The sequence below is a fragment of the Anas platyrhynchos genome, chromosome 2, assembly GCF_047663525.1.
Source record: "Anas platyrhynchos isolate ZD024472 breed Pekin duck chromosome 2, IASCAAS_PekinDuck_T2T, whole genome shotgun sequence".
Taxonomy (NCBI): domain Eukaryota; kingdom Metazoa; phylum Chordata; class Aves; order Anseriformes; family Anatidae; genus Anas; species Anas platyrhynchos.
Genome location: NC_092588.1, coordinates 28,140,106 through 28,165,757, shown reverse-complemented (window position 1 = coordinate 28,165,757; position 25,652 = coordinate 28,140,106). Strand labels below are relative to the sequence as shown.

At 38.5% G+C, this 25,652-nt stretch overlaps 1 protein-coding gene and 1 long non-coding RNA gene across 2 annotated transcripts; one reads left to right on the top strand and one right to left on the bottom strand.

The window, feature by feature from the left end:
- Window positions 1-388: 388 nt before the first annotated feature.
- On the top strand, window positions 389-2,898 carry LOC110351423 (uncharacterized). Its single transcript, XR_002398870.4, has 2 exons — window positions 389-493; window positions 2,034-2,898. It is a non-coding gene; the product is annotated as an uncharacterized lncRNA (long non-coding RNA).
- A 9,186-nt stretch (window positions 2,899-12,084) lies between these two features.
- On the bottom strand, window positions 12,085-19,200 carry SLC7A13 (solute carrier family 7 member 13). Its single transcript, XM_005009131.6, has 4 exons — window positions 18,338-19,200; window positions 15,600-15,731; window positions 13,555-13,919; window positions 12,085-12,816 (listed from the first exon to the last, which is right to left on the bottom strand). Exons 1-4 carry the CDS (start codon window positions 19,059-19,061, stop codon window positions 12,571-12,573), a joined length of 1,467 nt encoding a protein of 488 aa, XP_005009188.4. The 5' UTR covers window positions 19,062-19,200; the 3' UTR covers window positions 12,085-12,570.
- Window positions 19,201-25,652: the final 6,452 nt, after the last annotated feature.

Below are 25,652 nucleotides of genomic sequence, written 5' to 3'. Positions count from 1 at the left end.
ATCCAGAAGCATCCCCCCCCCATTGGCTCCTCCACCACCTGCGTCAGAAAATTGTCCTCAACACATTGTAGGAACCATTTGGGCTTCTCATGCCTGGCCGAGTTGTTTACCCAGCAGATGTCTGGGTAATTGAAGTCCCCCACGAGAACCAGCGCTCGTGATCATGAGGCTACTAGCAGCTGCTCGTAGAAGGCCTCACTGACTTCCTCCTCCTGATCTGGAGACCTGTAGTAGACCCTCACCACCATGTCTCCCATACCAGCCCACCCCTTAATTCTTACCCACAAGCTTTCCACTTGTCCTTCACCCTCCCCCAGCTGGAGCTGGGTACACTCTAATTGCTCCCTCACATGAAGGGCAACCCCACCCCCTCACTTCCCCAGCCTGTCTTTCCTAAAGAGGGCAGTAGCCCTCAATGACAGCATTCCAGTCATGCGAGCTGTCCCACCACGATTCAGTGATTGCAATATGTTTGAAGAAAGCTAGATTTAAGGTAGGAAGGAACATTTAACGTGTGCAGCTTTACGAATTTACAACAGAAAATGTTTTGTAAGTAAAAAACTGTTTATGTTAAGAAAAAAATAAAGATGATTGCACTGACAAGGACAGATAAACATTTTTCAAGGAAAATACGTATCTATTTGCTTTTAATGGCACTTCACTACTAGAGATATAATTCACAGTCAATGCAGCAAAGTTTTGCTTTCTTACTGTATGATCTTCTTCTGTTGGTTGTTGTTGTTTGTTTCTTTTTCAGTACTTTTCTGAAGTTCTTATAAATATTGTTTTTTAATGTGCTCTTCAGGAAGAGCAAAAATTTGTTCATGTTAGTGTTTTGATTGAGTACAGTATAATTCGTTACCTGATTTGACTATAAAAAACTTTAAAATTAGGTTCGTGGCGTGAAAATTAGTAGTGGAAAATTCAGAATTCATTTATTAACTGCACTGCAACGTTAGCTTAAAATTAGCTGTTTACCAGCCAGTTTGAATACCAGATAAATGCGAGAAATGCAAAAGGCTACAGACATTAGCAAGAGAAAATAATTTTTGTATGGAAAGGAAAGCATTGGATGCTATTCTACTGTGACCTTGGACTCATGGGCTTCTATCAGATAAAAGCAAATACTTCAGCAAGTACACAATAAGTGGTGCTGGCAAGAAGAAAAATTTTACTTATGTTATGTTTTCATGCTTTTGCAAAACAGAGGAAAGCCATTGCAAAATGATGCGTCTAAATGATAAATTCTAACATTTTTTCAGGCCATAGGGGCTGAAATGGACCTCAACGCATTTTCCGGTAGTTTAAGTTTTGCTCTAATTGTGTTATCTCACATAGCAGCGAGATGATGTGGAAGCCTCTGCACACCTCGGCAGCCAATTATTGGATTACTTAAAGAGAGAGGGGGATGATTTTTTTTTTTTTTTTTTTTTTTTAAATGGTGGTGAAAAAAACACCTTTCTGGTAGGAGGCTTCAGGTGCCAGTAACACAAATCAAGTGTGGCTCCTGTCACAGAAAAGCATCATGTTATCACATCTGTCTCACTGGAAGTGTTCAAGGCAAGGTTGGATGGGGCTTTGGGCAACCTGAGCTAGTGGGAGGTGTCCCTGCCCATGTCAGGGGGTGGAAAATAGATGGACTTTAAGGTCCCTTCCAACAAAGGAAGGGACCTTAAATCATCAGTCTATGATCCTACGATTCTATGATTCTGTGATCCTATGATTGAAGGATGATGCTGATGATTCAGAGATAGGGACAAATGCTAGGAAAGCCTTGGAAAATGTGCTGTGTTTCTGGACCAGGTATTGATGAAGAGAAATTTTGGTGCAGGATGGAGGCTAAGGCAAAACAGAGCCAGCACTGCAAACAGGAACAGAGTTCCAGCAGTGGCCTTGGGACTGACCTAAAAGTGTGCGTGGGGTCTTCACAGCGTCACTGAAGCTTTCCACTCCATTCTCTCCTCCAAAATACCCAGGACATAGAGACAGAGGATAGATGATTAAAAGCTGTGAAATCCACTATTTTTCCACAGAGGATTCCCACCTGTCAGCAGAAGTGCCAGCTCCATTAACCAGTTTCCAGCTGGCTTGAAGCAATCAAGTGGGGCAAAGCAGCTGCGATGTGGACTTACAGCCTATACTGAAGGGACAGACAATTCTGGAAGAAAGGAACATGCAGTTCCTCTGTCTTCAACTCAGGATGCTGAAACAGTAATAGAGACCATGGAAATTTCATAAAGTTAGCTCATTCCTTGTTTTACTTTCAGGCATGTTGATCAGTGTGTTTGTACCACAGACTTTCAATTTAAGGTCAGATTGCTCTTCTGAGAATCCTACATTTCCATGCAGTCCCCTTGTTTTAGGAACATATGCAGGATGTTTGAAAACTATTATTTATCCAGAAAAGCAGATTACAGCTATTACTGAGCACATACTGCTATGCAAGGGAAGTGGAGGAGTACTAAATACCACAGCAGACAGTGTGGGTCTTCAGTGCACAAAGGGACTGAAATGAAGAGATGTTAAATGCATGTACAGTAAGAGAAAAAAGCTAAAAAGTCTTTTTAAAAGTATGCTAAGGAAAATTTTCAAGAGCAATTCTGGTGTCAAAAGAGTACTGCAGTAGATTAATTTTAAACAATGGCATTTGGATTACTAATGCGTATAGGGACAAATGCTCCTTTTTAATATAAGTGTTTTTAAAACACTCTAAGAAATGCATTTTAATGGATTTAATGAGAATATTTTCGAAACTTAAGAAAAACACCCTTAAAGGATCTTGAGGATCTAAAATGTAGGCAGGGTGTTCCAAAATGCATTAACATTTATGTGGAATGAAAGTTCAAACAAGACCCTTCCATCTTATGTATGATTCAAACCAATAAAGAAATAAAACCCTGCTGTGTCAATGGGAGTCTTTCTAGTGAACCCAGGGTTTCACTGGGATTTATCTCCAGCAAGCCTCAGATATAACCCTACTCTAATTTAAAGTTTGATTTGCAAACTTAAATCAGTACTTTTTATTCGAGGAAGGTTTTTTAAAAAAAAAAAACACTGTACTGAAGCTCAACAGATACAGATAAATGCTCCTTTCCTGCCCATCTCCTAGTTTCTCACTTTTAATGCAATTCAGAACACCTCACAGCCCACTGCTCACTGATCATCATCACTCTTAGGCTTTGAGCAGTTTTATTTCTACTTGTTCCTCTGCCAGATCCCTGATCTCTATTTTGTACTGTTAGGTTGTACTAAATTCACCTTACCCAACTTGGGTCTGGAGTAGAAAACTTTCTGTCTCTGAGGGAATTGACCTTTCATTTGTCAACCAAATTGACCACCTCAGCTGGTGTTAGATCACAACCAGGGAAATTCATCCTGGAGAAGATAAGGCTCAGGAGAGATCTCAGCAATGTCTATGAATACCTGAAGATGTCCAATGAGGACAAAGCCAGGCTCTTTGCTGTGGTGTCCAGTGTCAGGACAAGAGGCAATGGGCACAAACTGATACACAGGAAGTTCCCTCTGAACACCAGGATGCAATTCTGTACTGTGCAGGTGACCAAACACTGACACGAGTTGCCTGGAGATGTTGTTGAGTCTCCTTTCTTGGAGATCTTCAGAAGCCACCTGGACATAGTCCTTGGCAGCCTGCTCTGGATGGCCCTGCTTGAGCAGGGGTTTGGCCAGGTGGCCTCCAGATGTCCCTTTCAACCTCAACTATTCTGTGATTCTGTGAATCTGTAAATGTATGTTTTCCTAGATCAGTATCTTGAGAACTTATATAGCACAGCTAAAAGCTGCAAGGCTAACATAAAAATCACTGAACTTTCCAACCAGTTATAGAATCAGAGAGGGACAGAGGCTTCTGTCTCCAGTGCTGTTTAAAAGGAAGGGTGACTCTCCTTTCCACCCTCACCTTTCTACTGATGGGTTTCTCTGAAGAAAGAACTTAAGCATTGCATTGAAGACTGTTATGAAAACCAGAAGGGAGCTACTTCCACTAGACCAGACACAAAGGGAACTGTGATCTGATATAACCCGTGTCTTTTAAGGTTCCTGCTGACACATCCTACCTGAATGAAGGTGGTTAAGCTGCACTGTTGACCATGTGGAAATCATGGTGGCTGGCTGCTGGTAGGAGGCAAGTCACTTAAAATTTTTTCAGACATTTCCACGTGTTGCTGAGATCTCAACATACTTTTCCAAAAACCCATCCTCAGGTCTGCATGACTCAATCAAAATTTTTAGAAGAAATATTGTGACAAGATCAAGGATGGAATGCACTTTGCCTAGGTCCCAGTTAAAGCCTGATACCAGCTTTATAATTGCTCTGCCATTTCCTTAAATATAGGATTTGATTTGTCTAATATATTGAAATATCTGACCGGTATTGTTATGAAAGAAAGTTTTGAAAACAAAACCAGAAATGAGTCCTTAAAGTCAAGCCTCCATTAGAGTGACTGATTTAGAATAGTTAATTAAGAATTATGTGTCACCAAGCATTTTATGAAATAAAGATTTGCAAGACTAAAAGATCAATTAAAAAGCTGAGCTTTACGGTTGTTGATTTTTTTCCCTCTTACAGAAAAGCCTTGTGTCTAGGGGTTAATGTTAGTATTGATTATATATAAAGTCCCAAAGATTAATTATGGTCATAGTGATGACACCCAAATTACTGACTCTTCCCATTGTGCAGGTTTAAAATGGGTGCAATGCTGGAGTTTGTGAAGTTGAAGGTAATAGTATGCATATGATATTTAGTATTTCCTCCTACTAAAACATAGGCACTATCCTGACAATAGAAAGAAGACTGTCTAGAAAGAGCCCATTACAAAATGTTTGGATGCCACTAAGATAATCAAGAAGAAGCAGACTTTTTCTCTGAAGTATATAAAGCCAAAATGTTGCAAGCATGATCGGTTACTGAAACCACAATGTACTAGTCTTCAATTGGAATGGAAAAGCAGTTATGGAATATGTACAGGATCCCTCAAGTTATATACAATAATGACAGTGCAAGAAGCTTATCCTTTTTTAAAGTATTTGACTTAGTCTTACTTTATATTTTAATTAAAAAAAAATAAAAAATAAACAAACGAAAAAGAAAACTATCACACCACATAATAAATGGATTAAAAGCTGGGAAATCACAAAATGTAATGGTGAAGAAGAATTCATTTAAATATTTCAGCTAACCTAGAAGCTAAGTTAGCTAGCACAAGGCTATCCCTGATACAGATGCCAGACCTGACACACTTCAGGTCTGACACAGCTGAGGAAATCATAGGCAATGAAAAGACAAGCTGCTGCTATAAGATATGCTGAATAATCTGGATACAGACATTGCAAAACAAATTTCAGTATCACCAACTGTAAGATCACCCACTCAAAAAAAGAAATGTAAATCATGTTTCTAGGACATGGGAGCCTCTCCTGGGAATCAGGAGCAGGTGTTAGAAGCCTTGGTAAATAATTAGCTAAGAATAACTGCTTGGAGTGACACCGTGGCCAGACTTATAATATAGTTTATACCGCCCAAGTAAAAACTCCTGTTTCACCCTACCAGAACCCTACATTTGACATTTGTGTGACTGCTTCTCGGATATTAAGCCCAGTTAGTGTCCGGAGTTCTCAGAGGATGCTCGTTGATGCATTTAAGAGAAAACGGAGAACGAATTGTACAATCAACCTCATTAAATAAATTGAAAAACAAAGAAACAAACAAAAAATCTAATTTTACTGAAGATTTTCCCCTATGAACAGAGAAAGTTCTGTAATAATTTGGTCAGTCTAATAAAAATCTATACGGTGAACAGAAATTCAATAACAGCAAACAAAGATAGAGCTAAAACCAAGCCACAAAGTCAAATGAGACAAATTCAGAAGGAAAATACTTTTAGAAATGCGTTTTTAAAATGTCAGAGCAATCACCATGTCTTGACTAATGGAAACAAAAACTAAATCAACCAGCAAGTATAAGAGAAGAGGCAGTAAACTCGCATGGCAATGAACACACAGAGGAGATGCAATTTCTGACAGCAAATTTAGAAACTTATGCTGCAGAAAAAGCTGAAGACCACAGTTCAGTATCTTGCACATTTTCATGTTTGGATGATTTTTCAAGTATTTCATATGTACTTGTTGCAGCAGTTCTGCCAAACTAGTCCAACCTCTATTAGCAACTCGGATAAACTGCAGATAAGACAGGTGTACTTTGCGAAGAGTGAAATACGTGTGATCAAAATCAACTGACATGTTTTGGCAGATGTCTTGTTTACCTTCAGCAGCTTTTGAAAATAAATTGAAAATGATGCCATAACCTTTTTGGCTTGGAATGATCTCAAGTCCACATAGTGAAATGATTACACAATTTTGAAAAAAAAATAGAACTGTCAAAATGTGCTGTATCAGAGAATATTTTCAACATTGATAGGAACAGATTTGACAGAAATTTCTGATGGAAAGTATGTCAAATGCTACAAAAAGGGATTACGGAGAAATAGCATGGGAAATATATATATATATATATATTCTCCTGTTACCTGTAATTTTTTTATTTTTAACCAGGACTGAATGAACAAATTGAGCCTAGCAGAATGATGGATATATGTGCTTTAAACTTAGTCTGAATTCCTTTCTGGTCCAGGATCTTGCTTTATCTTTATCAGCTAAATTAAAAAGCCTCCTAGAAATATCTTATTCTGAATCAGGTCAAAAAAATTCCATTTCTATTGTGGAGAAAGAACTGGAATCAGCTCTAGAGTCTTGGCACTGCTGCCAGTGCAACACAGAGAAGCGGGATCTTGCTGAAGCTCAGCTCAGTGGATCTTTCACCATGACTGTGCACCACTACTCATGGCCAAAAGGAACAAAACTGTCTGATAGCATGCTGCCACCAAAAAGGGGAGAGTGGTTTGGTACACATATGACCATAAAATTTGCAGTGTACCTTGTTTACTCCTTCCCAGCTGATAACCGAAGCCTGATTTTCTTGGATCTCTGCTCTGTCATCTTTTTTTTTTTTTTTCTTTTTTTCTTTCTTTTCCCATTTTCCATTTAAGTCATGTAAAATTTATCAGCAATGACCCCATTTTTACAGATCACTGACAGAAACATGAAATAGGGTAGAATCAAGGTCTGATCTCCATGGGGCTGCTTTGGAGACACCTTTTCATAGTTTAAAATGAGATCTCATTTCCCGGTTTCTAAAGAATTTAATGCAACATGGTGATTTTGTCATCTTCCAGATTTTTCATAAGGATTTTCTTACTTTGTTTCAGGTAAAGGAATTTGAGTATTGTACACCAACATTGTTATCCTTTAATCAACCAAAATTACAGAAATAGGATCATTTCCATAAACACATATTAATTGTCATTAATTATGGTACTTTCTGTTAATTCTTTGTTAATTCAGTCTTGTATTAGTTGTTCCACTATTTTTGCAAGGATCTATGTCACATTGGCAGGCTTATAATTACCTGGGTCATTTCTTTTATTATTTTTAAATATTGGCATGTTAACTTTCTTTTGCTCCCTCAGAATTTCCTGTGTTGCAAGAGTTATTGAAAATCAACATTAATGGTCAGGCTCCTCAACGGTGCCTTTAAACCTGTCGGACACAAACCTGCTGATTTAAAAATGTTTAATTTCCTGTTCCGAAGCAGAACAGAGAGAGCTTCCAAGTTTCTAAAGCCCTTACAGATCTCATGCCTTCAAGTAAAGCCAGCAGCAGTTGCTGGGAATGCATTAAAATGTGGCACGATCCCCATAACTTGAAACAAGTTACAGAGAGTAATGACAGGAGTAATTCTAGACTGCATGCCAGGAAGAGAGGGGGACAAGGAAATACTCCTTGACCCCCAAGGCCAGAAAGTTGTTTAAACACGATCATATTTTTTTTAGCAGATGTGGAAGCTGAGATATGGGAAACCTTTGCAACGGCCATGGGGTGCCTTGGGTATTAAACCCAAGACCAGAGGTCTGAGCCCCTCCATCCCTGACAGCTACAGCCAGCTCCTCACAGAACCTCTCCTGCACAAAACAGAACTCCAACTAAAGAATCATCACATCAAATTAAAAGTTCAAACAAAAATCCACTACTGTTTCCTATTAGATGATTATCTTTTTATTGGGATCACAGTTGACAATACCTATAAAAAGAGGAGTAAAAAAATAATTGTTGTTTTTTTCTTTTAATTTCTTCTCTACAGTTTTTGTTTTTCCCTCAGAGTGTTTTTTTAATATATATATATATTTTTTTTAAGCAGTCAGGGGACATATAGATAGCATGGTATAAAACCACAATTAATTTTTAAAATAAGATGGATTATTGTCCTTCATTTATCTTTTTATGGCAATAATTGCAGGAATAAAAGTAATGCAGACAGACATACAAATGTGCTAGGAACCTAGAAAAATAGCTAGGGTCATTACATACCAAACTGGGCCAGAGCAGTATTGAAAATAAAATATCCACATATTAAGTTTATTTGCCATAAAGTTGAACTTCTGAAACATGCAAGTATGCATGAGCTTAAAAGAATTATTAAGTCAAAGGTTAAAAAAATAAATTAAAAATTTAAATAAATGCCTGGTATAGTGCAGTACTAAAACAGTCACACTTCTATATAGCATTTTCTGAGATATGTTCAAGTAGGAAAGCAGCTGAGACCAACTAGTGTCACTGAAAACAGCCTATAATGTTAAAATATGGAATTGCTCTTGGCCGGAGTAGCTAATATGAGTTATAAATTTGAATTCTGTCCCTTTATGCTTAGTGCTTGGAAATGTGGAATGATCCAGCAACACTAAGAAATCCATACAAATTGAATGCTGTATTTGCTTCATTGTGATTTAGCATTCCAAACCACTCAGGCAAAAGAAAGGGTGTGTTAGGAGCACATCAAGTGATCCATATTCTGAAGATATGAAATACCGTATCAGAGGTTGCTTTCATAAAGTTAATTCAGCTTGGCTTCATCCCTTTCCAAACAGCGGAACTTTTAATGAGAGTGTTACTTTTCAGAAGACTTCCATCTCACTCAGATAAGGGGAAGAGTGGTTTGTGATGAAGAAGACCTGAGGAACTTAATTCCTCATCTGTTGTAGGAATGTAATTAGTATTGTGAATGAGGTAGCACTTGCAGATGGGTTGCTGGATTAAGATGTTTTAACATTGCTCAGAAGAATTCAATCTTCTCTCTCAGCATAAAATTCCCAAGTCACATTGAAATTATTTAATTGAAAATTGGGGAAATAATAATAATAATAATAAAAAGATACCAATTCTGTGTTTCTTATTCTCTACACCCCATCCTAAATCCTTGCAGCCTGGTTTGGTGACTTCAAAATTTACAGTTGTATTTTAACATTTCACAGATTTGTCCTTTCCTTTTTTACTGTTCTTGGAACTTAATTCAAGGATACTATATGCACTTCGAACATATTAATCACTATGAAAAATCAAGTCCTCAATTGAGGCCATGTGGTCCTCAATGGAATATTATTGTACCATCCACTTTTTTTTCTATATGACTTCCAATTTTATATACATATTAAAACATGGGTTTAAATATGTAACGTGATCAAGGTCAGTTGAAAATCAGTGGCATTCCAAGGCACCAAATCTGCCTCTACAAATCCCTGGTTGATGCTTAAGTCACAGTAAATTCTCTCCTTTTTTTTCATACTTAACTAGAATTAAGTTCTTAAAATAATCTGCAAAAATGTGTCTATTCTTGTGTTGTTGTTGTGTGGTGTTGTTTTTTTATAATTAAAATAGCAAGATAAATGCTTTTCTGACAGCTCTATTGTGTGACATTAAACTGATATCTCTCTTGTTTTCAGCATGATCCAGCCTCCAGCTCAGCTGTATTCACTTCACTTCTCACTTGTATGGGCTTCTCTTCCTACAGGATTTTAAAGGATCTATTTTTTACCCCAGATTGCCATTCTGTGTACATCACACACTGTAAGAAGAACCACATGCTTCTTGTTTTCATTTCTGGGCCTCTTCCTATGTAACGTTAAATCCTCCTAAGCCTGCAAATGGATCCCAGCATTACTGATCACAGACTCACAGAATCACAGAATTGTCTAGGTTGGAAGAGACCTCCAAAATCACCTAGTCCAACCTCTGACCTAACACTAACAAGTCCTCCACTAAACTATATCACTAAGTTCAATATCTAAATGTCTTTAAAGACCTCCAGGGATGGTGACTCCACCACTTTCCCGGGCAGCCTGTTCCAATGCCTAAAAACCCTCTTGGTAAAGAAGTTCTTCCTAATATCCAACCTAAAACTCCCCTGGCACAACTTTAGCCCATTCCCTCTCGTCCTGTCACCAGGCATGTGGGAGAATAGACCAATCCCCACCTCGCTACAGCCTCCTTTAATGTACTTAAAAAGAGCGATAAGGTCGCCTCTGAGCCTCCTCTTCTCCAGGCTGAACAAACCCAGCTCCCTCAGCTGCTCCTCGTAAGACTTGTTCTCCAGACCCCTCACCAGCTTCATTGCCCTTCTTTGGACCCGCTTAAGCACCTCAATCTCCTTCTTGTAGCAAGGGGCCCAAAACTGAACACAGTACTTGAGGTGCAGCCTCACCAGAGCCAAGTACAGGGGGACAATCACTTCCCTAGACCTGCTGGCCACACTGCTTCTTATGCAAGCCAGGATGCCGTTGGCCTTCTTGGCCACCTGAGCACACTGCTGACTCATATTCAGCCGACTATGAACCAATACTCCCAGGTCCTTCTCCGCCAGGCAGCTTTCTAACCACTCATCTCCCATCCTGTAGCACTGCTTGGAGTTATTGCACGCCAGGTGTAGGACCCAGCACTTGGCCTTGTTGAACTTCATACAGTTGACCTCAGCCCATCGGTGCAGCCTATCCAGATCCTCCTGCAGAGCCTTCCTACCCTCGAGCAGCTTGACACACACACCTAACTTGGTGTCATCTGCAAACTTACTGAGGGTGCACTCGATCCCCTCATCCAGATCATCGATAAAGATATTAAAGAGAACTGGCCCCAGTACCGAGCCTTGGGGAACGCCACTAGTGACCGGCCTCCAACTGGATTTGACTCCATTCACCACAACTCTTTGGGCCCAGCTATCCAGCCAGTTTCTAACCCAATGAAGCATACGCCAGTCCAAGCCATGAGCAGCCAGTTTCTTGAGGAGAATGTTGTGGGAAACAGTGTCAAAAGCCTTACTGCAGTCAAGGTAGACCACAGCCACAGCCTTTCCCTCATCCACTAAGCATGTCACTTTGTCATAGAAGGAGATGAGGTTCGTCAAGCAGTACAGGATGGGTACCCTATACTCTAAGTAGCTCTGTCTAAAGTTCTAATCTATCATTCTGACCTCTACATTTTTGATATATCAGAGAATTAAATCTTCTAGCAAGGATTTTTCTGTTCTACTGTAAAATTTCTATTCTATTACACTATAAAACTTTTTCTCTCACTAATACAAAATCCAGAGAACCAGAATATACCTGTGTAAGAGAGGTGTTGGTCTGGAGCCATCTACTGGTTGTACTGGTGAGCATTACATAGACAGATGTGAAAACACACTTTAAACATATAATCCTATCATAATTATAAAAACAACATGTATTAATAGATTAAACACTTAAGTATGTGATGTTTCCTGTCTACTGGTTATGGGTTTTTAAGCCTAAATACTCAGTGGACTTAATGTGGCCCAATTCTCAACATTAAAAAAATAAAAATAAAAATAAAAGTAAAAAGTCAATACTTTATCTATCTTGTTTTCATAAAAAAGAAAAATTGAGAGGAGGAGGACAAAAACTCTCGTCTCTAACACAGCAAAGGAAGTAAAGGAAAAAAAAAAGATATTAATGCTTAATTAAAAAATCTAGTAAAATAATTTAGATATCTTGAATTTTATTTGTGTGACAAACAATATAAATAATTCTTATTTAATTCTTTATTTCATACTTACTATGATTTTTTTACTATGATTTTACCCTGCATTTGTATGTGTTGGTCTAAAATAGCCAAGGCACACCATATACAATTTTCTTGTGATTAAATAGAAATCTCAGTCAATTCCACAATGTTCTTCAAAGTTTTTTATTAGAAATAAATGCAGACAAAAAAAAAAAAAAAAGTTAGCAGATGAACAGAAGTATAAAGCCTTTAAAAACAGAAGTTCCAATACACCAACTATTAAGAAGTAGAAATAATCCAGACAACTTTGGAAACTAAAAATGTATTATATAATGATGCTGACAACTATGCATTTATTTATTTATGATAATATTAGTGCTGGTATTATGGCAAGTATTGGTGTTGTAATTTAGTTTTATTTCTGTTACTTAAATTATACATGCAACTTTAATGGTTGCCTTCAGGAGCAAGAGGGATCATTTTACAGATTTTACCCTTTTTTTAAAAAAGATTCTTTGCACCTATTAAATTTGCATATCTACATATATGCATGTATATATACACACAATTATATATATACACATAAGTGTATATATCAGTTAAAGAAATCCTCCATTGGCTGTCAGTTGCACTGGGATTAAACATTTGCCATTATTCATGTTTGCCTTCTGCAGATCCATCAGGAGGAGAAACTTCCAGCAGTAGCTGTAAGTGGCAAGTAATTCTATCCAGAAATGCAAAATGCATTTTAAAATATACAAAGGGAATATAAACAATAAAACTCCCCAGCATAAACAAGAAAGCATAAACGTATTGCAGGTTTGGAGACCAAACTATAGGAGCTAAAACTAAGAAGAATGACATTGCCACCATCAAAAATGGAACTGGTAGAAACACCTGCAAGAGAAAGAAAAAAAAAAAAGTTTTAGGAAATAAAATTAACAACTGTGATTTCATGCATCATTCCTAGGAATAATATGGCATTCCTTGCAACACTATAATACCACTTCTTGTGCTGTTGAAATCTCACCCAGGATGAGAGATAACTGACCTCAAATTGTCTAGAATACTTGTTCAGGGTCCCTCTCTTGTCATGGAGAAGAGATAGGCAGCACCTGAAAGCCATTCACCTATTTTGCATACTACAGGCATCTACAATAAGTTCAGGGTTGGGTGCCTAGAAGAAGCCTTGATGATTAATCTACACCTCCAACCCAGCTTTCTGACAGCTAGATTGAGATGAAATTAAACCTAGCCATAATGGCTATGGTTGTGTCAGGAAAGATGAGGGTAGACCAATGTCTCATTAACCATGAACTGTCAGCTTGGATTCCACATGGTTCCTGTCAGTGCTCCATGCTCACACAGTTTCTTGTTCCTTGTTCCCCATTATGCACTTATCCATCCCTTGTTTTCAGGTGTATCTCTGGGGCAAGGACCATCTGTTTTTTCCTTTTCCCTCTTCAGCGTGAAGCAGACTTGTTCTGGATCACAAATAAGGCTCTAAACATCAAGATTACAATTTGTATTTTTGTAATGACTATCAACTTTTGTCTTGCACTTGTTCATAACTTTCGCACACTACCCATGACTTAAAAAAGCCAGAAGAATATTTTATAACTTATTTCCAATTACTTTGTATGGTCGATGTAGATTAGGTTCCCGGTATCGAAGTACAATCAGACTTGCACAAGTCAATCCAATCATAAGCCAGGCAGAAAATCCAAAGTAATTTGTTAACATAAGAAGGTCAGAGGGGATTATAAAAATGGATGCAATGGTGGTTGAAAAAATCATGGCTGGAGCTGGTGTACAAGTGTGGACATTGAGCATGGAGATTAAAACAGGTAAATGTCCCGCCTGACTTCCAGCGTAGCTTAATCGACCTAATGTGAACATGCTGCTGTTGAGGGCACCAAATATTGAGACAGCAACAGAGAGAGGAATGATCCAGGCAACAGAGGGGATCACTCGATCAGCCCAAGTTACTGCCACAGCAACTGCAAGAAAACAAAGCATCAGTAGTGGCAAAGGTACCATGCTCTGAATTACCAACAGACTCAATAGAAAGGAAACTTAAAATGCATGAAATACCTATTATTTATCACAAATGCCTGGCATTATTTGCAACAATCAGATGGGACTAATCTAATTCTATGGGTATTTAACTCAGGAGCTAAAAATTGGCATGAGGTGGGTGAGAGCAAGGAGGACTCCTGTCCACCACCAAAGGCTGGGTGAAGCTCTGGTGGCCCACTCACAAAGAAAGGACCAGTGGCAGCAAGCAGCACAGCTGTGTCTCACCATCATGAATCACAAATGTGCATGCATGGGCAGGGCTGTCTGGGGAAAGAAAATGAAGGTATTAGTCCCCTGCATGACCACAGTGGTGACATAACCTATTGTTAGGAGGACACTGCCAACACAGATGTGTGTACAGGCCTCTAACAAAGTGCCACGAGGAATATAGGTCTTGCAGTGATCTGCGCAGCATAAAAAGTCATCAGGGTAGGGGAAAACAAAATAAAACAAACAAAAAAATGCAGTGAATTAATAAGAACTGCAGCAATATATAGCAAAGCTTGAAATGAGAGATATAATTTTAAGGTTATCTCCTCAGCTGACGTAAATTAGTTCAGCTCCCGTGTGGCACATTAGGAACTGCTCGTGCCAGCAGGGCAGCTGCTGCTTGGTGATGTTCTCGTATTTGCTGCTGTTCTCATTCCAGAATGGATTTTCAAATGTATGCGTCTCTCCCAGCAGATAGCCTGATCGTGGGCTGAGCAACAACATGGGGTTGCTGAGTGACAGCTACACCAGTGCCATTTATGTTAGTGAGCTGCATTCACAGAAAAATAAATAAATATATATATATTAAAAAAAAAACCACACACACACAAAAACACAAACATCTAGATGAGGTATGTTCTTTGTTACTCCTGGAGGCAAGGTCTGACAGCTGTCTCATTAGGGTGAGATTTAAAAGTTGTTGTTTGGACAATCAAGGAGAAATACAATTCTTCTCAGCCTTTTTTTATGCATAGTTTATTGGCATAGCACCTGAGGGAAGATTTACAGAAACTGGACTTTTGTATAGGGTCTTCTAAGGAATAGGAATACTTATCAATATTCATATATTGATATAAATAATATATATTATATTCAATTATATATTTTATAAATATTCGATATAATTACATAGAATACCCCTCTTCAACCCAAAATGGCTATACTTTTGTGTCTATAGCCATTTCTATATTATTTATCACAACAGGTTACTTTGACAGATGACTTGTCTAGCTCCTAAATAGTAAGGACTTCAGCCATAGACACCATGAGGTAGGGAAGGAAGGAGGAGAGAGGATTAAAACTGCAGAAAAACAAAGTCCTACATTAAACAGACACCTGATCTTCACTTGATTTTCCAGGTTTCAATGCACTTCTGACTTCCTTATAGCCAGTGCAGGTGTAAGCAAATATTTTCAATACCTAATATCATCTGTCTGAATTCAGTCCAACTTTGCCTTGCAGTAAAATTAAATGAGAATTAAAACTTAGACTGAAACCCACACTTCCCTTCCTGACTGTGAAGTTAGGTGAACACAAATAACCCAGTACATTGATATAAAATGGGTCTGCCAATGGATGACACCTTTTTAACAAAAATATCAAACTCATACCTGAGGAGACAATTTCCTTCGGTGTGAGGACAGTCAGATATGAGATGTTCACCAGTAAATAAAACACAATTACTGCAGGAACAGCAGTCATCACAGTTAAGGGGATATTTCTGCTAGGGTTTTTCATCTCTTCTAAAAAATACAAATAAAAAAGAAAAAAAAAAACTAATAAAGCAAGCAACTTCTAGGTTGGAGCTCCAACACTAACCATGACTCCTAAACTACACTGTTTGTGAGCTCCTGCAGTGCTTTTCAAATAGTTTATCATCAAAGAAGCCTAAATAAAATATTTTTAACCTTTAAATTTTTTTTAAACTATCAAGTATCTTGGAAAAAAGGGAGCAATAGACTCTTGACAGAATGATAAAAAATGTCAAAAGGACTGTTAAATTTTGTCTGATTTGGATAAACAGATATATGACTGTACTTCAGAATATCAATTTGTTAAGAAAATTTCAAGTAGCCATATTTTTAAATAAGAAGATTGAATGTGAGACTGTAAAGTCAGTTATTTATTCTTTCATCATTTCATGAGTCCTGATGCAAAATTTTTTTAGTGTATTTTCCTACCCAAAACATTTCTTTGCTCTTACATCAGTATATACAGAAAATATAACAGGAAAGACTGAAGGTATTGACAGAAGAGCAGTAATGCAGTGGCTTTAAAACAGGGCCATTTCCAGCTGGATTCTGCTGTAATTACCATTTCCACGGCCAATCTGGTGGAGAAAAATAGTTTAGTGCTAAGCCTGGTATCTTAGCTTAAAACTACTCTTATCTACGTAAGGAAAAGCTCCAAATTTGATATCTGAACAACTGCGGTGCTGCCACACATTCCTAACTGAGATAATCCCAGAAAAGATGGAGTTGATTTCCAGAACCCTAATAACTCATCCTTACCTTAGTGAAAGAGGCTTGGGAAAAAAAAAAAAAAAAAAAAAGGTTTATTTCTTCTCTTTCACTCCTTCACCCCTTCTCTTCCTTACCTGTTCCTACTTCCCTCAGCATTACAAAAGACTTCCTGAGCTTTATGAAAAGGTAACTCACCAAGCAAAAAGTCAAATTAGAGTACGATTTACACAAACTCTGCATAGAAGGGAGAATATTTTTTCTCCCCCAAATACTATCTCAGCCTCCTGCCCATATCATCAGCTTTGACCCTGCCTCATTCCAGGATGCAGTGCACAGACCAGAGGGATTGATTGAGAACAGGGAAATGCAGATACAGTCTATTGGAGATAAGTTTGGGATTTATTTAAAATGGAGGAAATGCACTTGATAGTTTTGAGCACAGACGGGGACAATCACCCAAATTGCCATTTTGAATTTATCTTTCTACTTGTTTTGTTGCTAGTAATAGTTCTGCCATCCAGCTGGCACCTGATTCTTTAGCAGAAGCTCACAGGAATTAAAGTTATTGCTGAAGAACAGGAAATTCAGTTTAGCAGAGGACAAATGCATAGCTGCATCTGTCTAAACAGCTGTACTGCCTAGTATATTGTATTTATTATTAGTGTATTATATTTATTACTACTGGTAACTGCTCAGAAAATAGGACTTATACGAAATATTCTGTTTTTTATTGGTCTTACAAAGCTAAATGCTTGCCTTTAAGGCAATCTTAAGATTTCGAAGTGCTATTTTCTGATTTTTATTACCTTTTTTATTACAGCATATTCTTGATGCAGAAATTACTGGATTGTAATAAAAACTGTCATTTTTTAAACATTAACCCAATTTTCACACTGTTCTCACCATTGAACTTTGTGTTACACGTTTCACACATTGGGTCTATTTAATGTTTTACATGTTGTAGAGGTCAATGGATGAATAGGGTTAAAGATATAACAACTCCATCCATTTGCTTACAACTAAATTCTGTAAATCTGGTGATACTATAGCATGTTATTCATTTAACTCATTGTGAAGTGCATAACATCATGAGCAGCTTTCATGAAAAACTGCTCTGTTTGTTACTGCTACATATTAACAGATATAGAAGGTAAATGAAAAGTTATATCACAGAATCACAGAACTGTCTAGGTTGGAAGAGACCTCAAGATCATCGAGTCCAACCTCTAACCTAACACTAACAGTCCCCACTAAACCATATCCCTAAGCTCTACATCTAAAGGATTTATACTGTTTTCCTTACATTCTTTTCACCTTCTGTGCAAAACTGTATTTTTACAAGGAACTATCGCAGATGGGCTATCCTACATACCCCTTAAAGCTGCTGTATTTTAATACAATTTAATATTAATTTGTCCACGTACAAATCAACTGGACAATCTGAGAGAAGGTATAGATGTTTAGTTACATGTTAGTTGATCATTGGTTGATCCTTAGTGCACAAATAGATTGGCACTATGTAAGCCACTAATATAAGCATCATTTTCTAAAAATGCACTGACACAAGAAACTCAAGATTTATTTTTTTAAAGTATGAAAAATTCTATTGACATATAAGATTTTAAATAAACCTCCTAAATTTCTCTTGTAGTCATTTTTAAATGTCAATTTGATTCTGGGAACTGTACAAGAAGCAAAGAACTTCCATACAGAAGAATGCCTTTTACCAGCCCCATCAAATGCAGGACTGGTGGATAGTTTGCACTGTAAAATGTGTATCTTTACAGACCCTCTTGCCTTGAAGAAGATGCAAATTCTTCTAACATGAGCTGAGAAGCATTAAAAATTGCTACTGCAGAATGAATTCTAAAGAAAAAGTGATATACCTGCCATGTAGTTGAGGGACCACCAACCACCGTACGCATACAGTCCTTGGAAAAAGGCTTCGGCGATCTGTGACACGTTGGGCATCTCTGAGCTGAACATGTCCTCAAACCTGGCCAGGGTCTCCTTTCTCCCGCCAGCGAGGAGAACTATGCCACTGACAGCAATTACAGACAACGCCATCATCTTCAGCAGGGTGAAAACCGTCTGCACCCAGGCAGCCATTTTAACGCTGCAGCCATTCAGGATCCCCAGGGACCAGAGGACGGCCAAGGCCAAGCATTTCTTCAGCACTTCTGGTGCAGGGCAAACGCCGTAGAAGGGCTGGGTGGCATATTCAGCAAACAGCAAGGCTCGAGCGGCGTTTGATGCTGGCTTGGTGAACACCGATGTCCAGATGAACACAAAGGCAGGCAAGGATCCAAGACCTCTTTTAATGTGGCTGTATTCCCCTCCGGAAAATGGCAGAGCAGTGCCCAGCTCTGCGTAGCAGAGGGAACCCATCAGAGAAACCAGTCCAGAAGCAGTCCAGATCACTAGTGCAACACCGACATTAAGCAGGGAATGCTTTAACACCCCTGTGGGAGACACAAAGATGCCTGCCCCTACTATTGATCCTATAATAAAACTTACCCCATCAAAATAACCTATATTTCTTTTGAGTTGCATCTTGGTATTTCCTTTTCTTTTCACCACTTTGGCATCATCGCTCTTCCCTTTTCCCATTTTTTTTCTTATTTTTCACAGCAGATTCTATGACTTGAGAGGCTTGATTATATGTATTTTCCTTTCACTTTGCTGTTAACTCATTGTCATGGCCCTACTTGACAGTGAAATGTTATGGGAAGCCTGGCTTAATCATTCAGAAAGGAGAGCATACTTTGGGTTTGGATGTCTTGTGTGTGAAGATGATTAACCAGATGCTTAAAGGAATGCTGGCAAATCATGGACATGTTGGTTTAATATGTACTTCAGAAATTATTAAGGTCCGGGGATAGTTTTTAGGAAATTGGCATAACAAATAATACTTAGGAGATGCTTTTCATTTCTCTGCTGATTTTCATCAAAGGATTTCCATATTATTTACATGTCTTCAGAGACAACTGTGTGAGGTGGGGAAATGTCACCTCTGCGTTAGACCTAGGGAAAGGGGAATGACATGGCAGCATGAAGCAAAAAATCAGCCCTCTTTATGCTATGGACATTGATGCAGACATGAGTTGAACAGGCAGGTATATTTTCCTACAGTCAGTATATAAAATGAACAGTGATCAGTGGTGAATACCAGTATGTTTTGCCAAACCCCTATCAGTCACAGCGTATACCGAAGCTTGTTTATACTTCACTTATTAAACACTGCTCTAGAAAAAGCATTATCAGTTTATTCCTAGTTTTTCTAGAGTATTCATTATAGTACTATGCAAGAACTTCATAAGCAGTCACTAATCTTCAAGCACTACTGCAAAGGTGGGGGGGCATGTTTTAACTTCCATAGTATATATATGGGCTGTGGAACAAATTCCCACTAGTTTGGTGTGTGCCTTTCAAGCTGTGGCCACTGATTTTTCTGAAAATTTCTGCTTAGAAATGCATTTTTCTATACATTTCTTCAGCATATTTTATGTTCATACTATGGAGAAGGAGCTTCTCTATGACTGGATGTGGGTATACCATTGTCATAGATATTTCCCCAAGAAAAACATATTTATTCTTTTCAGAAGATGTAGAGAAAAACAGGAAGAAAGAAGGATACTGAGAAATAAGTTCAGCGCATACCTTTAAGGCTGTTAAGGAGCAGTACCAAAACTACAAGCTGCAAAGGTCTTACTTTTTGCCAGTCAAGTTGCAGAATTATTTTGTCCAAATTGTCAAAGCTTAGTAACACAGTGAACAAAGCATGGCTTTGACATGTCCCATCTTGAAAGAGACAATGGTTCAGATTGGTCCTGAACAGATGGACTTTCAGTCACATATAAAAAAAATGTTTCTGAAAGATTAGGTTTATTTAATATTCTATCATATACAAGATCTTTAGCTAAAACAGACATGGGAATATGACGAATATGACACAAGATCTAGAGGATATTCATGCCCTTCTGGAGTGGCAGCTAACAGCTATGCTGGGTATCTAAAGTGGCACTAGCCACCTGCCACCTAGGCAACTAAATGCCACCTTGGTAAGCAACACTGAAAAGCTTCGTTAAAGTGCGCGTCCATCATCACAAAGAAACATAGAATAGTCAGTGACAGAATACACAGGTCAGAATAGCACTTAAACAAGACAATTCTTCCATCTTCTGCAAATCACTGCACCACCCATTATATTTTCACCTTTGAAAAAAGTCATCATACAGACTACAAAAATTCTAGTTAGAAATTTTTTTGTATATTTTAAATTTTATTTATTCAATTTATAAATTGCAACGTATATTTAAGTTCATATATGCATTTACCATGTGCTATGAATAATTCATAATAATTCAAAGTATTTATTCATCACTATTCAGGAACTGGAAATTAAGTGTGAAAAATGTTCTAAAAGGCTAAAATATATAAATTTCTACAACTGTTTTATTTCAGTGCCTTTTCTGATCTTCCTTCTCAGTGAATGCATACACATTTTTTAATTCCCAGTAATCTTCAAACTCTTTATTTTGTGGGTGATGCCACATACAGCTGGATTTAGATTACTATTCTAAAAACAAATATATAAATACATTAAATAGCAGCTTAAAGTACAGATGCAACTGTTACACTGTTCGTGCTAAAGTATGTTAATTTCTGGTATAATAGAGGTATTTCCAAAATCTCCCCAAGAAGCAGATTAATAAGGATTTTTTACTTCTTACAAAGCTGACTGATTTCAGAAAACACCACTGAGATTATTACTTTCTTGTGTGTGCTTTCTGTCTATCTCAGATAAATGTTTCTAGACTTTCAGTGGAATGCTTTTGAGATTTATGCAAAGTACGTTTTTCATTTTCGTGTTTTGTTGCCAGAATAGAAGGTAAGTAAGAACAGAGATAATAAGAACATTCCTACAAATCCAACAAAATCTGAAGTTCTGGAAACAGTATATTCATGTGAGCATTACCAGGGAAGAATTCACTGAAACACAGCTGGTTATACAACAACAGATAGTCTTCAGCCAAACTGCTTTTTTCCTCTTTTTTTTTTTTTTTCCTTTTTTTTTTTTTACACTGCTATAGCAGGCCAGAGTCTTATGAAGCACATCATAAATATTCACTTTCAAGGTTTTCTGTAACATGTCTAACATCTCCCTCTGGCTGAGAGGATAAATTGCCCCTATCTATATGATTATTTCAAGGTCTCTTATGTCAGTGTCTGCTGCTTCACACACATCTATGTATTAGATACCTGGTCACACTCACTTTGGAGACATACTGAGACTCAACTGCTGAATATAAGGCAAAGATAAATTATTAAAATAACCTATACGTGTTTGTAAGACAAGACTGAGATTCCCCTGACACTTGGAGCAGGCTGAAAGGTTATATCATCATCAAAATAAAATGCCTTAGTACCACAATTTTTATACTCAGCGGGGAACAACCACATTTCTTGTGAGTGCCAACTACCGAGTTCTCTTTGACGGTAAAATAAGGTCAAGAGAGTGCTATAAAACACTTAAGATTGATCCTAAAACTTCAACTGTTCATTTCTACTTCTCCTAGCACTGAGGTTTCCCTTTTAATTTTCTGACTTTCCAAATCCCTTTAGCCTTCAATGTCAAGGTTTTCACTGTCATGAATGTCAGTGCTTATCATGACTGATCTCTTTTAATCACTGTAGGTTCTGCAGATTTAAGAAAGAAGCCTATACCAAAAAGCAATGGAAGAACATTTTGGCTGCCTGGACTGGATATGCATTATCTCCTAATTGTAATTAACTGAATTTCAATGTACTTCAATAAGGAGTCCTGAATGTTCTTGCAATAATTTTCTGTGTGTACTCCCTAAGTCTTTCTTATGATCCACTCACAGATTAGATGGACAAGAAAGAAGACTATCTGTCTAAACAACAAAAGATTTTAAAATATTTATTTAGCTCCTTTTTAATTAATTTCTCAGCACTTCCAGCATTGTATTGACTTAGATCTGCATCATCCAAAATCCTTTAAGGGAGAAGATGGAGCAAAAATGAGAAGCCAATTTGTCTTGCAAACTTTCAATAAATATTCTTCTGTGTTTTCTCTGAAGAAGTTTGCTACTGCTGACATTGACAGACCAAGGATAAAGAAGCAAAAGAACAAAGCAAAACCTGAAGAGAGTTTCTAGGGAAAATAAATAAATAAATAAACATAATTAATTTTTCTTGGCATATGTCAACAAAGGACATGTCATGTTTAATATGATTGACAAAAATATATATTCTTCCTTCTTTTCCACTCTTCTTTAGCTCACCTTTTGTGGGAAACATGTCCTTTTAAAGTAGTTTTCTTTGTCTTGCCTTCTGGAAGGAGCTCAACAGCTATCCAAGCAAGTCATATTAGATAGAAGCCAGTTGACCAGTGCTTCACAGGACCTCATGATGTATTCACAAACTGAGTTTGAGTACTGTGTGCAGTTTTGGGTGCCACAATATAAGAAAGATAAAAACTGTTATAGAGTGTCCAAAGGAAGGCAATGAAGATGGTGAGGTGTCTAGAGGGCAAGATACATGAGGAGCAGCTGAGGTCCCTTTGTTTGTTCAGCCCAGAGCAGAGCAGGCTGAGGGGAGGCCTCATGGCAGCCTGCAGCTCCCTCACGAGGGGAGCGGAGGGGCAGGCACTGAGATCTGCTCTCTGGGGTCAGCGACAGGACCCGAGGGAACAGCATGGAGCTGGGACAGGGGAGGGTCAGGCTGGGGGTTAGGGAAAGGGTCTGCACCCAGAGGGTGGTTGGGCACTGGGACAGGCTGCCCAGGGAGGTGGTCACTGCACCGAGCTGCTGGAGTTCAAGTGTTTGGACAATGCCCTCAAACATGTGATTTGTTTCTATTTATTTATTTATTTATTTCTCTTGGGTAGCCCTTTGGGGACCCAGGAGTTGGACTTGATGATCCTTGCGGATCTCTTCCAACCCAGGTATTCTATGATTCTACGACTTTATGACTGTTTTCTTTAGAAAATGGGATTGCACCTTCAGGCACATAACAATCTAGTGCCTTAGCAAGATTATTTTTTCCTGCTATCTATCAAAACTTTTATATATCTGCCTTTTACTGAAAGATTTATGAATCTGTTTGTTTTACTGACATACATATTATTCCACTTTTGCTACTAATTAAGAAAGAAACTCCACATAACAGTTGGTTAATGACAAATCAAAAAACATAAGAAAAGCCACTTTTTTGTCACATGCTACCATGTTTGTTCTCCCATCTAATACAAATGTTCATATTAACCATGAAGTGTATTTCTCTAAAGGTTTCCACAGTTTGTCAAAATATCAATATGTAGGTGTTTGCCTACTATAAACACTCTCTACTGGGTTCTAAAGTGTAAAGAAAAGTACAGTGTGTTTTTGTGCAGCAACAGGTATTCGTAATTACTGGCTGGTAAGTATGGCCAAGAACAGCAATTAACTACTCCTATGCAGCCATTCAAAAATCAAGTGTCTAAACTTTCTTAGGCTTCTCCCATAATATATAGTGAGAGATGAGAAAAGAGTCATCCCAGGAACAAACAGCTGCATGAATTGCCCACTGGAAGTGATTCTCCTTCTGCTTTTTGACAGTTAGATAAATCTGTCCCCCTTTATGGGGGACAGGTTTGCATTTTCTACATCAAATACTGTGTGTTGCAACGTAAGTTTATAAACTGATGCTACAGTGCCCTTTAGAATAAAAACATCCATGAATAAATGTCAGTGTAGTATTGTAAACAGTCATTAAAAACCATGTCCCAGCAGTGGCCACCACCCAGGCCTGCCTGAGTGGTGAGCTTTGAGCCACCACTGTAGTAAACTCTTAATACTGTATCAGTCCTATAAATAAATAAATAAATAAAATAAATAGTAATTGAAGTGCTAGAACACCTCCCTGAAGAGAATTCAGTGCTCTCCAATTTATAAGCTCAGTCCAGCACACAGCTACACAAATACATAATATGATGGGTGAATATGATGGATGAATTGGCTGACGGGTCTGGCTCAAAGGGTCACAATAAATGGGATTACATCAGGATGGAGGCCGGTCACAAGTGGGGTTCCACAAGGCTCCGTTTTAGAGCCATTCTTCCTCTATGTTTTCATACATGGCCTGGTTGCAGGATGCAAATGCATATTAAGTAAATTTGCAGATTATACTAAATTACAAGAAGCTGTTAAATCCTTTAAGAGCAGAAAGGACTTGCAGAAAGATCTTAACAAATTAGAGGGCTGGGCAATCACCAACTGTATGAAATTTAACAAGAGCAAGTGCTAGATTCTGCACCAGGGTGGGGTAAACATGGATATACGTACAGACTGGGGGATGAGGGGCTGGAGAGCAGACACATGTAAAGGGATTTGGGGGTTCTGTTTGATGACAAGTTGAATAAGAGCCAAGTTTGCCCTGGCAGCCAGAGGGGCCAACCCTACCCTGGGGTGCCTCAGGCCCATCACCGCCAGCCATCGAGGGAAAGGATTGTCCCGCTCCGCTCTGCACTGATGAAGCGTCACCTCAGGCACTGTGTGCAGTTTGCCACAATATTGTGGCTTAAACCTGTTAAAGAGCATCCAGAGAAGGGGAACTAAGAAGGGAAGAGGTTTAGAGGGGAAGACATATGAGGAGTGGTTAAAGTCACTTGGTTTGTCCAGCTTAGAGAAGGCAGAAGGGCGACCTCATCATTGTCAGTAAGCACTGGAACAGGCTCTGCAGGGCAGTGGTCACAGTACCCACCCTGTTGGAGTTCAAGAAGCATTTGGACAATGCTCTCAAACACATCGTCTGATTTTTTAGGTGGCCCTGTGTGGAGCCAGGAGATGGACTCAATGACCCCTGTAGGGTACCTTCAATCTCCGGATACTCCACAATTGCATGAATATATGATACTTGTGTCTGGGCACTCCTGGTCTGCAGGAAGGTCTCTTCTCATTACATATCACCAACCCCAAACCCAGCCACGTTGGGTGTAAATGGCAGGGTTTTGGTAACAAGGGAGGTTGTGGAGGTGGTTTCTGTGTGTGCCATGGTCACCTCCAAAAGACCCCCTGCATGACACAGCTGAGCCTGGCAGTGAAACTGGTGGCACCTCTGGCAAAATGCACTTAAGAAAGGGCAGAAAACACTGCACAGGCAGAAGAAAAGGGAACAAAAAGTGTAAGAAACAGCAGT

Bases quoted from the DNA above. Each gene is read 5' to 3' on its own strand.
- SLC7A13 (XM_005009131.6), bottom strand. From the start codon at position 19,061: ATGGGAAAAGGGAAGAGCGATGATGCCAAAGTGGTGAAAAGAAAAGGA. The intron at 13,920-15,599 runs GTATGAGTTTGA...GTTTTCTTGCAG, and splicing joins GAAGGAAATTGTCTCCTCAG to TTGCTGTGGCAGTAACTTGG. The intron at 12,817-13,554 runs GTAATTGGAAAT...TTTCTCTTGCAG, and splicing joins ATCTACATCGACCATACAAA to GTGTTTCTACCAGTTCCATT.